At 45.6% G+C, this 12,649-nt stretch overlaps 1 protein-coding gene across 1 annotated transcript in view; it reads right to left on the reverse strand.

Moving 5' to 3' along the window:
* NFX1 (nuclear transcription factor, X-box binding 1) overlaps positions 1–12,649 on the reverse strand; it is a 176,914-nt gene that overhangs the window by 82,851 nt on the left and 81,414 nt on the right. Inside the window, exons 9-10 of the mRNA XM_082259382.1 lie at positions 12,018–12,235; positions 11,576–11,673 (exon numbers count right to left, since the gene is read on the reverse strand). Coding sequence (XP_082115508.1) covers positions 11,576–11,673; positions 12,018–12,235 — 316 coding nt within the window. The remainder of the gene's footprint in view (positions 1–11,575; positions 11,674–12,017; positions 12,236–12,649) is intronic.

The raw sequence follows: 12,649 nt of genomic DNA on the forward strand, positions 1-12,649 counted from the left end.
AAACTTAGCCAACCAGTTAAAAAGGAGCTCACCCAGTAAAAACACCCTCAGAGAGAACAAAAAAAGGATTCTCTGTAAACAGCAGCCTGCAAAACCTTGCGATCAAAAGTGGCATCCAACCATGCCAACACATCTACTTTGTAGAACTTTATAAAAGTATGCACGGTCGACCAAGTTGCCGCCTTGCAAACTTGCATCAAACGCTTGATGGCGAAAAGCCCAAGCAGCACTCAACGCCCTAGTAGAATGCACCTTCACAGGGAAAGGAGGAACCTGACTCTTCAGCAAATAAACCCAAATAACCGTCTGTCTGATCCATCTGGATATGGTTGCAGCAGACACAGCCAATCCTTTACGAGATCCCTTGGTAAGGACAAAAAGTGTCTGATTTTCTAGACTCAGTGGCCTCCAGGTAAACCCTCATCGCCCGAACCACATCCAAAGAATGCAAAGCAATTTCCTTATAATGCTTAGGCTTGGGATAGAGTAAAGGCAACGCAATGTCTTCATTCAAATGAAAATCAGAAACCACCTTAGGAAGAAAAGACTGATTAGGTCGAAGTACGACCTTATCTCTGTGGACCACCAGTTAAGGTTAGCGGCAAGATAACGCCACCAATTCAGTAACTCTGCGATCAGAAGTGATAGCCACCAAAAAGGCAACATTCTGAGACAATGAAAGCAGAGAAACCTCCCGAATCTACTCAAAAGGAGGCTTTTGAAGAACAGATAATACCAAATTGAGATCCCACTGAGGTATCAGGGACCGTCTTGGAGGAGCCAAATGGCGCACTCCCTAAATAAAATTATGAATAAAGGCATGCATGGCTAACGGGCGTTGGAAATATATAGTCAAAGCAGACACTTGGCCTTTGATAGTGCCCAAAGCCAACCGCTGTTCAACCCCTAGCAATGGAAAACAAGGTTAGCAGCAAGATAACGCCGCCAATTCAGTAACTCTGCGATCAGAAGTGATAGCCACCAAAAAGGCAACATTCTGAGACAATGAAAGCAGAGAAACCTCCCGAATGTACTCAAAAGGAGGCTTTTCTGTGTTTTTCTGTCAGTATGGGGTGCTATGTATACATTCATGAGGAAGAAGAATGAACTTAAATGATTTTAGCAAATGGCTGCAATATAACAATGAGTGAAAAATTTAAGGGGGTCTGAATACTTTCCGTACCCACTGTATCTTCCTGGTAGTCGACTTCCTAGCCTTCAATAGCGTAGGAATGACAGAGTCAGAAAGACTTCCATCTCTCAACTCCTGGTTTTTAACAGCCGTGCCGTTAAAGCCAGCGACTGTAAAGCAGAATGGAAGATCAGGCCTTGAGACAGCAGATCTTCCTGAGAGGAAGTCTCCAAGGAGCAATGGCAACCAACCTTACTAGGTCTGTGTACCAAGTCGGCGAGGCCAGTATGGGGCCACCAGAATGACTGAAATCCTTTCCATCTCTACCTTGCGTAGAAGCCTTGGCAGAAGTGTTAAAGGAAGGAAAGCATCAGCCGATACTGACCTCAAGGAGCCACCAGTGCGTCCGTTGCGTCGGCTAGAGGATCTCGAGACCTGGCTACAAACCCCTGCACCTTCTTCTGGAGACAAGAAGCAAACAGATTGACCTCGGGCATCCCCCACTGAACACACAGAAGATGAAATACCTCTGGGTGTAGGGACCATTCCCCTTGGTCGAACACCTGACGACTCGGGTAATCCGCTTGCCAGTTTTCCACACCTGAGATGTGCACCACAGAAAAAGCTGGAACAAACTGTTCCGCCCAGGCCAGAATCTCGGCCACCCCTTGGCCACCTCCTTGCCCCCCTGGTGATTGATGTGACCCACAGCCGTGGCATTATCTGATTGAATCCGAACCAGACAATCTTGCAGACGAGTTGCCCATTGTTGCAGACAAAGCTTTATCCCTCTGAGCTCCAAAACCTTTATCAACAGTTTGGACTCCTCTGCTGTCCAGGTTCTCTGGACACAGAGCTTCCCCAGCACCCCGCCCCAGCCTAACAGGCTGGCGTCTGTGGTTACCACCGTCCAAAACAATGGGAGGAAGGACTTGCCCTGGCATAGTGCTGGTGACTGAAGCCACCACAATAGAGCAGATTGTGTGTTGTGGCTCAACTGAATCACGGTGTCCAAGGACTTTGGATCCTTGTTCCACTTGACAAGAAACTCCTTTTGTAAAGGTCTTGTATGGAACCGCCGAAAGGCTGATAGCATCAGGCAAAAAACCTGCATGCAGGTTCTCAGAGGGCAGATCGGTTCCCAACAGTAACCGAATCGCCTCCTTGCAGCTTGTTCGGGGGAAGAAAGACCCTCGCCAAGGCAGAGTCCAGAGTCAGGCCCAAATAATCCAGTCTCAAGGAAGGTGTCAAGGAGGATTTACTGAAATTGATGGTCCACCCGAATTCCTGAAGGGTTTGGACAGTGATTGTGAGGTCGCCCATTAGGGCTGAATGGGAATCCGCTCTCAATAGGAGATTGTCCAAGTACCCCGGTATTGCAATCCCCCGTTGGCCCAGCAATGGCAACACTGGGGCCAGTACCTTGGTAAACAAAACCCTGGGGGCGGAGGCAAGACCAAAGAGTAACGCCAGAAATTGATAATGCTCTTCTGCTACTGCAAAGCAAAGAAACCGGTGGTGTCCAGCATAGATAGGATGTGTAGATATGAGTCCTTGATATCTATTGAGGCCAAAAAATCTCCCTGGTGTAGTGACGCCACTACTGTGCGGATGGATTCCACCTCAAAACTTCTGTACCCGCACAAAGCAGTTCAGTGCCTTGAGGTCCAGGATGGGACGCACCTTGCCCTCTTTTCTGGGCACGGAGAACAGGTTTGAATAAAACCCTTGAAAATGTTCCTGAGAGGGAACTGGCACAATCACTCTTTGCGACAGCAAATCGTGTACCGCCCCTTGCAAGTCCCTTAACCGGTCTGGAGATAGGTGAAGATTGGATGGGAAAAACCAATCCGACGGTCAAGACCGGAATTCGATCTTGTACCCCAAGTGGATCAGTTGGTGAACCCATTTGTCCTGAACCATGGAGGTCCATGGTTCTGGAAAAAAGCGAAGATGTCCCCCCCACTCCGGAAAGAAGCGAAGACGTCCCCCCCCCCCACAGTCTGGAAACTGGTGAGGGCGCCCCTTCATGCAGATGGGAAAATCAAAAGGTAGGTCTGTCCAGATCTGCAGACAAATCTTCGACCATGGCTTCTTGGAACCCCCAGAAGACCTGAACGGTTTACCTTTTTCTTGCGACCCGGAGGCACAAAAAAGCAGCTTATGAGCAGAGAAGGAAGGCCCCCGCTTAAAAAGGTGGCACCTTACCCTTAGAGGATTAAGGAAAAAGTACTTTTTCCCCCAGTGAGACCTTTGATCAACTCAGAGAGAATCCAGACAACCTTTTCCCTGTAAAGAGGAGATCAGCTAAGGCCTTTTTGGAAGCCTGGTCTGCAGACCAGCTTTTTAGCCACACCATGCGACTAATAGTAATCCCTACTGCCGGCACCCTGGCCACTAGCGGAGCTGCATCCAGGGAGGTATCACACATGAACACCAGAGCTGGTCAATTAGTTCAAGCACCGCAGGGGGGAGCCGTTCAGCTTCCAAATTTGCTTTTAATAGCTTCACCCACTCAGTAACAGTCTGATACCAGAATATTCACAAAAGTAGGTTTTCAATATGGAACCCGCTATCACGTGTAAATGGCGGGACAGGGACTCCACCCGTCTATCCACGGGGTCTGCAAAAGTTGGTGATTCCTCCACCGGAACCACAGTAGACTTATTTAGCCTGGAAAATGGGTGATCCACCTTCGGTGGTACACAGTCCACCTAGTGGATACTGCATCTGCATAAGGGTAACTGTGTTTAAAATGCTTAGGCACCATCAGCATGTGCTTGATGCACCACCAGTGTTCATTCACAATGGTATGAAACATATCAGGGCAAGTGAACACCTAGATTCATCAGCCAATTCTAGAGTTTCCCGCACTAAAACTAGAAGAGCTTCCACTAAGGCGCGTTCCCGCGCTGCGGCTGATGAGGAAAGGTCCTCTTCACCGTCAGAATGTGAAGACACCAACCCTGTAGTGTGGGGCGAGTCTGCAGTGGCCATATCTGCTTCAGGGTCTGAAGACACTACCGATGGAGGCGAAGGCAGAGGGCATTTGCGGCTGGCAACATTTGTAATTACAAAAATCTGCTTTTGACATCAGACTTTGAAAAAATTCTGTGAGATCAGGCTGTGACCGTGACCCAGAAGGGTTAGCAGCAGCACCTAAGGGGTCTGCAGGAGAAACGTTATCCTGGGACTCTATTTTACACTGGTAAGAAAAAAGGTGCACTGTCCCTTTAAGAGCCACCAAATCGTGATCTCACCGATATCTGAGCTAGACTTAAAGTGCCTGTCCAGCGATCATGGACCACAGGAAAATGGCTGCTCCATGCATTCCTACGGGGAACTAACAGAAAATGGCTGCCCATGTAATACAATGGGAAAAAGAACACATTTATCAACAGCAAAATGGTGGCCCCCATGGCGCACCATGCCGTCTTCTGGACCCCCAAAAGGGGTCCCAGAACATCAGGCATCAGAGAGTCCCTAGGAAGGGACCCCACCAGGACCAACCACCCCCATAAAAAAAAAAAGGCGCCACAGCGGCCGCAAAATTTCTGCCCCCCAACGTAGAAACTTGCACAGGGTAGGGGGAAAAAAAAAATGAGGGGTTTGGGCGTAGTCCTCCCGAGAGGCCAGGGGAACCAAGGGAGCCCTGAGGGTCCGACCATTCCAGCGATAAGGCCCACGTCCGCCCCAAGACCGCTAGAGGTTTTGGGGGGGGGGACAATTACTCAACATACCGCAATACCAGGTGGGCGCCACTCTGAAAAAGATCCCCTCCCACCCAGGATTGGAGTGCTGTCGGCCAGGGGTTACGCTGCGACTCGTTCCAGGTTGATCGTGTCCCAGCGAGATGGTTCACTCGCAGGCTCGTCCCCATCCATCAGGGCACGGTCGTGGCGAGGCCTAGTTCTGGACTATAACCTGCTCACTCTCGCTGGCCAGGCTGGAAGACCTTAAGGATCTAGATTATCCAGTCCAAAACCACAGCTGGCTGTTGCTTGTAGTCCTCCAGGAACTAACTAGTGAACATAAAAAAACTAACAAAATAATAAAAATTCCCTTTACAGCCAAGACCGAAATGCCAGCAGGGAGCTAGGTCCTATTCCTAAACTAGGCAGAAACAAACTGCAATCTGAATCAGAGTGTGTGGGGTTATGCCTGCAGGGACAGCCCCATGGGCATTGTAAAGTTTTTTTCCTGCCTAGTGCCTATTTCTGATTGGAAGAGCATAACACAAAATGGTAATGAAGATACGGAACTGCGTCTGTCGATACAATACGAACGATAGCTGAGAGTGGGCGTATACCCCCTGGGACTGCCCATAGGCATAGTCAAGCTTTTTCTTGCCTGGTGTCCTACCCCTGTAGGGGGCAGTATAACCAATGGTTAACCACTTAAGCCCCGGGGGATTTGGCTGCTAAAAGACCAGGGGGTATTTTGCGATTTGGCACTGCGTGACTTTAACGGACAATTGCGCGGTCGTGCGACGCTGTACCTAAACGAATTTGACGTCCTTTTTTTCCCACAAACAGCTTTCTTTTGGTGGTATTTGATCACCTGTGCGATTTTTTGATCACGCGCTATAAACAAAAAAAGAGCGTAAATTTTTCAAAAATAATATTTTTCACATTTTTTTATATGAAATTCCCCCAAAAAAAAAAAAGTAAATATCAAAATTTCAAAACATTTTTTGGCCAATTTGTTTTATGCTACATATGTTTGGTGGAAAAAAAAAAAAAAAATATCGCAAAAAGCGTATTTTGATTGGTTTGCGCAAAAGTTACCGCGTTTACTAACAAAAGGGAAAGATTTTTGTCATTTTTGTTGTTTTTTTTTAACGCGTAATGGCGGCGATCTGCAATTTTTTTTGCGGTACTGCGACATTGGGGCGGACAGATCGGACCCTTGACTGACATTTTTGGGGTTACCAGTGACATTTCTACAGTAATCAGTGCTTTATATATGCACTGTTACTGTAAAATTACACTGGCAGTGAAGGGGTTAACTGTATTTGAGAGGGAGGGGCTGTGTGTGTCCCTAGGGGTGTGTTTCTAACTGTGATTGGCTGTGGCTTGAGCTGTAGGAACACTGATCAACGGTCCTACATAGTAGAACCGTATGATCAGTGTTTCTTCACAGGGGAGAATGACAGGCAGCTTGTTTACACAAGCTGCCTGCCTTTCTCCCTCTCCCCCGATGATCGCAGAGTGAGCGGCGGACATCGGGTCCGCCAGTCACACGCGCGGGGGGGGGGGTCCGGGAGCGCGTCGGCGGCAGCGTGCGCTCGCTCCCCAGAGCCTCACAGGCTAGTGACGTATATATACACGTCACTTTGCCTGTGAGGGGCTGACTGCCGCAGTATATCTACTTGCGGCGGTCGGCAAGCGGTTAAGAAGAATCAGGAGCTGTGTCTGTCAATGAATGAAAGAGAAAGTAATTTTAGACAGCTGTAAGATTTCAATCTTATCAGTGTCCCAAAAACATAACTGTGTCCCTGTGCACAAGCCAGGTCCATAAAAGGCATTGTAGGAAGTGTTTTGTGTGGAAGAAAAGTGGCTTGTCCGCCCTGACCCTGAACTTACCAAAATCCTTTGGAATGAACTGGAATTCCAAATGTGAGCTAGGTCCTCTCATCCAACATCAGTATTTTGTGCTCTTTTTGCTGGATGGGTACAATTTCTCACATGCACACTCCAAAGTATTGTAGAAAACATTCTCAAAAGAGTGAAATCTGTTATAGCTGCAAAAAAGAGGGGATGGGCAAACGGTTCTGGAAAGGGATTTCCAAGAAGTACATAGAAGCTTGCTGGTTAGGTGTTCACAATTATTCATATGGCGTACCTCTCGGTTCACCTGGCATCTTCATCCCTTCCTAGATATGTCCTATTATATCCTCTACTAGAAGTGCAGGAAAATACGTAAGGAAAGGTAATCCTTACGTATTTTCCTGCACTTCTAGTTCTTTTGTTATTTATCCTGTCATAGTTACCAATTATTTTTGTCTGTAGCCTCATTCACTTCTACAATCAATATCTAGTGTGGCTCAGGATCGAGCCTGCATGATTATCCCCCCTAGCAAGCCGCTATTTGAAGGCAGGTGGAAACAGGAGCGCTGGCGGGGGACCCAAGGAGGAGGATCAGGGCTGCTCTTTGCAAAATCATTACAAAGAGCAGGTAGGTATTAGAGCTGCACGATTAATTGTATGAAAATCGCGATCTCGATTCACCCCCCCTGACGATCTAAACCTGACATATGCTCGATTCTTTGCATAGCTGAGGGAGCAGAGAAAACAGCTGTGGAAAACTCCCAGTAACTATAAACAAAATGATTACATTGTATTATTCCTCCTGCAAACTCCTATCAGCATTTAGGCTGCATTCACACTTGAGCGTAGCGGTTTTTACCGCGATTTTACCGCGATTTTTTTCAGGCGTTTTTCATTGACATCTATCAAAAACGCTGGTAATCAGCCCAAAAAGAAGCTCATGTACTTTTTTTAGCTACAGGCGTTTTGCAAAACGCTCAGATGTGAACAGGGGCCATTTAAATGAATGGGGTTTTACTTGTTGGGCGTTTTGGAAGCGTTTCTTTTGAGCGTTTTTGGAGCTGAAAACGCCCAGGTGTGAATGGATCCTTAAGTCTCCCAGTAACTATAAACAAAATGATTACATTGTATCTTTTCCTTCCCTCTGCCAGGGAGAAAGGAAGTTTAACCTCTTAAAGACTAGAACTTTTTCTGACACTTGTTACTTGCAAGTTAAAATCATTTTTTTTTTGCTAGAAAAGTACTTATATATTATATATTTTTTTAGCAAAGACCCTACAGAATAAAATGGCGATTGTTGTAATATTTTATGTCACACTGTATTTGCGCAGCAGTCTTTCAAACACAATTAATAAACTTTAATGAATTAAAAAAAAAAAAAACGTAACCGTAAAGTTATCCCAATTTTTTTTTGTTACACAGAGAATCGTGATCTTTATTCCAAGCTAAAAAATCGTGATTCTCATTTTGGCCAGAATCGTGCAGCTCTAGTAGGTATGCCACGTTTGTTATTTAAAAAAAAATAACCACCTTTACAATCACTTTTAGCTTATTTGCTTTATGTAAACACCTATAAAATCAAAATGGCTTTCCATGGCCCTCCACCAGTAAAACCGTCAACATTTTTGCCCTTAATGAAACTTAGCTGTCACTCTGATCCACCTACTCAGTCCTTTCCTATAGGGTTATGCAATTTACATATGTAGCAATATTTCCATGGGTCTGCCATCAGTACCGGAAACACTTCCAACACATTTAAGTTGTGAACCCAGGTGTGAGAACTGAGACAATGACCATTCCGGCATCTTTGGTTTGTTTGGTTTTATTGTATTTAGGGGATGGGAGAAGGGAATGAGTCGGATACTCCTCTGGCTCTTCTAGGCTTAACTGGGACTTTGTACAAAAATGCTCACTAACACTGTCTTGGTGCCAGCTGAATGCTGACCAGCGCTTCCCGACGCTTCAAATGCTGCTTGACTGAATTAGTGCTGGAACCTCGACTTTAATAACTTAGATTGTTAGCTTGGAAGCTCCAGGACTGTAGAACTCTTGACTCCTGATACTTGGTGTAGCTCAAAAGTCAATGAACAGCTCCCTCTAACCCTTCACTGGCTGAGGTAGCTCCTTGTCACTACTTGTGCTGCTGCAACTCTCAACTTTGTACACTTCAGACTGTACAATCTACAATCAAGGCCCAAACTGCAGGTACCCCCTCTAATACTTCAGGGTCCTCTGACTAGGCACCCCCTTTAACAGTTAGCTGACGCCTGGATCACTAGAACCTTTTCCGGAATGGTCCCTTCTGACACTAGGCAGACCCCCAGTGACAGTCCACAGTACTCACGACCTTTGTAGGCTTTCCTGGAACTGGACCCCTCTATCTCTCTCCGATGGTTCTCGACACACCAGATCCCCTCTGCAGCTCAGCTGCACACACTTTGGATTCCCGGGTCGCCACCCAGGACACCCGCTTCCTCTGACAGGAGGAGAGACAGCCGTACTCTCCCTCCAGGGACTCTGCTTCCCTGCGTTAATTCGTTCCTTCAGAAAATATATACCCACTCCCAGAATCCTCTGCGGCCGAATCTGCCTTCTGGGGTAGATACAGGCCTGAGTGTGTCTCTAATTGGGTTTCCTACACTGTCCAATGAGAATCCTCTCATGGAGCCAGTGGGGAGACTCCCTCTCAGCAGACACACCCGGGAGACATGACAGCCAGCTGAAATCATGGCCCTGCTGTTAGGCAGCCAAAGCCCACTATACTTTTACCTAGCACCTACCTGTAGGGTGCTACACATACAATCTAAAATTTTGCAACAGTTAATGCAGTGATGCAGTGGGTGTCCTGCACTCATAATGCTACTCCAACTTCATTCTTTCTTCTTCAAAATGCATGCAAATAGGGTACTACTTCTGCTCCTTCTAATTGGTACTGCTCTTTACAAATGACCTAACCCAGATTTCCAGTCTCAAGACAACTTTACCCTTAGCTTCCTTTTCTGACCTACCCACAATAGTTTGTTGTGAAATATAGCACTGTCATCTCATCTAGTTTTTAGTAAACCAAGCTCTTCCTACATCATTTAATACAATCTGCAAGCAGGCAACACCCAGATCTACCTGTCTACACCTGTTCAGTTTCCCTGTGCCTTACAAATAATTTCCACTAATTTCCACTTGCTGCAGCAATATTTTCTTGATTGTCAGAGGTTAAAACTGAACATATAGAAGAAGAAAAAACGGTTTCCTTTCTATTTTCACATTCCAGCCTAATACCTGATGATGCTCTTAATGTACATGGTGCTTTCATTCAACCTCTGTTACAAGTTTGCTTGGTACCATCCCTAACACAGTACCTCCACTTGCACAATATCACAAATACACTGCTAACCTAAAAGACCTCCCTACTACTTTTTCACCAACATTAATCTGCCACACCTCCTGCCAATCAGTTCACTGGTTATCAATCAATCTGGAAATATAAATAATGTTACAATGCTTTGCTTGCTACAACTCATGCTTCACATGTCCAACCACATCCATACAATCTCTAAACCACCCATTGTTTCTCTGCTGACTTAAAGCGGAGCTCCATCCAAAAGGGGAAGCTCCTTTTGTTTGCTTCCTCCCCCTCCCCTCCCCTGCTGCCACATTTGGCACCTTCCGGGGAGGGAGAGCAAAAGCAAATGGCAAAGTCACTTGAAAGTTCGGCCTCCTCCTCCTTCCCACGCTGCTGGGCCATTCACAAAGGGCAGTGCGCTTTGCGCATGTGCAGTATGGAACCTGGCTGTGCAGCCGCAAGGCTTTACTGCCGGTTTCCCTTACTAGGAATTGCAACGGCAGCACCTGAGAGCCGATTTAAAAATCGCCCGGGGTGCCGACATCATGGGATCCCTGGACAGGCAAGTGTCCTAATATTAAAAGTCAGCAGCTACAGTATTTGTAGCTGCTGACTTAATTTTTTGGTGGGGGGGCTGGAGCTCTGCTTTAAATATGTCCTCACAGGTTCTATGGATGCTTTCCATATTTTTTTCTCTCTCATGCTGCTATTCTTCTCTGAAATTGTAAAACTTGCCCTATAATGTTGGTTACTCAGTAATACACTTGTACTATCCACAATTACTGACATTGCCTTGCCTATCTCCCACTTCTCAGGCTGGAAACTTGTTTAAACAGTGACTCTTTCCTCCTTTATGTATCCATTTTGCTTGAATATTGTAATCTGCACTTCTAGTTTAGCTGTTCTTCAGCATTGTGCAAAATCTTACACACATGGCAGGCTCCGTTGGAGTCTGTATGCTCAGCAGGGAAACTGTCTGCTGATCCCCTCTTTGCAGGTAGATGGCTGGTCTGTGTCTGCTCCCCTTATGCAAAGTGGACACAGGCACAGCCAGCTCTCCTCTAGGAATGGTAGAATGCAAATCGACTGCCTGTCCATTTACACCCGACTGCTGCCAGATATGCCAGATGGATGGGAAACGGATTCCAAACATCTATCTTTTTTTAGTTGATTGGATAGGAATGGATCTGATGACAGCGGGTGTAAAACGGACACATGTCTGTTTATACTCGCCACTCCATTGAGGAGATTAGAGGGTTTGATTGGGTCAGCCTGAAAAACCGACAGATGAAACCAAACGGACTGCTAGTGTAAAAAGGGCTTTAGTGCTTTATAAATCATAATTAAACAAGAAGAAGATGATTAGTAAAAAGATCTTTATGTAAACCATAATCGAGTGTTTCTGAAAATTTACCTGAGTAATATCATACTTTACATATCAATATATAGTTGAGATTTCCAGCTTCAATTCTCCTGCCATCACGTAGCAGATAAGAGGGCCTTTCACTATTCACAGTATTAACACAAAGTAAAGTAGATTGGCAAACTACATACCTTTGTTTTGAAGCCACACCGGCAAGATATATTAGATGTGCGAGTGCAGGGGCCACATTCTCCTTCATGACAGAGGTTCTCACATGTGTGAATGAAATCTAGGACAATGTAAAATAAAAACATTTTTCTTAAACCCCTTTTTTAAATCAAGGTACAAAACATAGCTAAAAGTTACCATACATGCAAACACAAAAGCCTTATCAGTTTTGACCTGTGTGGGTGGGGAGGGACCACGGTAATACATTGATTGAATTATTAAATTTGAACGGATGGCCAAGGGCTTTGTAAAGTTTCTGCTTGATGTGCTGTATAAAATGTAAGAATTGGCTCACTGTGCAACTGCTCCGAGATGGAGTGTTTTAGTACAAAATGTAATATAAAAAACTAAGTACTTAGAATAGCACCTTTGGGCGAATACAACATGAAACAAGCCTCTACTTACCATGAGAACCACAAGGAAGGGGCTTGCCACAGGTCTTCCCACAAGATGGTATAGGATCTGTGCACGTTTTTCGGTCCACACAACCGAGCTCCAGCAATTTGCTTAAAGGAGTTTGTCCACATGGACAGAAACGTACAATTTGGGGAAGTCGAGGACAAGGTTGGCAAGGTTGTGGGTGGCAGACTTCATTACATCCATGTTTACCACAGTTTAGTTTTCTGGGTTCAGCAAATATAGAGAGATTAAAAAAAAAAAAAACACATTATTTACACTTTATACATTTAGTCAGCACTGGCAAACAGAAAAAGGGTTCAATTTCATGGGTGCAGAGACCTGTACAGAGTAAAGAGCTGTTTATGCATCCAAAGCAGCATGGTGCTGTCTACAGGCAGCCTGGGTTCATCAATGAAGATGCAATGTCTATACAGACCATATGAGTCTCAGGCCCTGCACCCATTTCTGTACACCTGTCAAATGCAGATGTGTTTCAACACATTAAGCTGTCATAAGCTCTTTCTCACTTCCTATATCACACCTCTCAAGCAGTTCCTAGATAGCAGAGACATAGAAGGTAAACAGTGAAACTGTATAGATATGGACCATTTCGATCTTTAGAGCATGCCTGTCCATTA

Source organism: Pelophylax lessonae (assembly GCF_965119305.1).
Source record: "Pelophylax lessonae genome assembly, chromosome: 5".
Classification (NCBI taxonomy): Eukaryota; Metazoa; Chordata; class Amphibia; order Anura; family Ranidae; genus Pelophylax; species Pelophylax lessonae.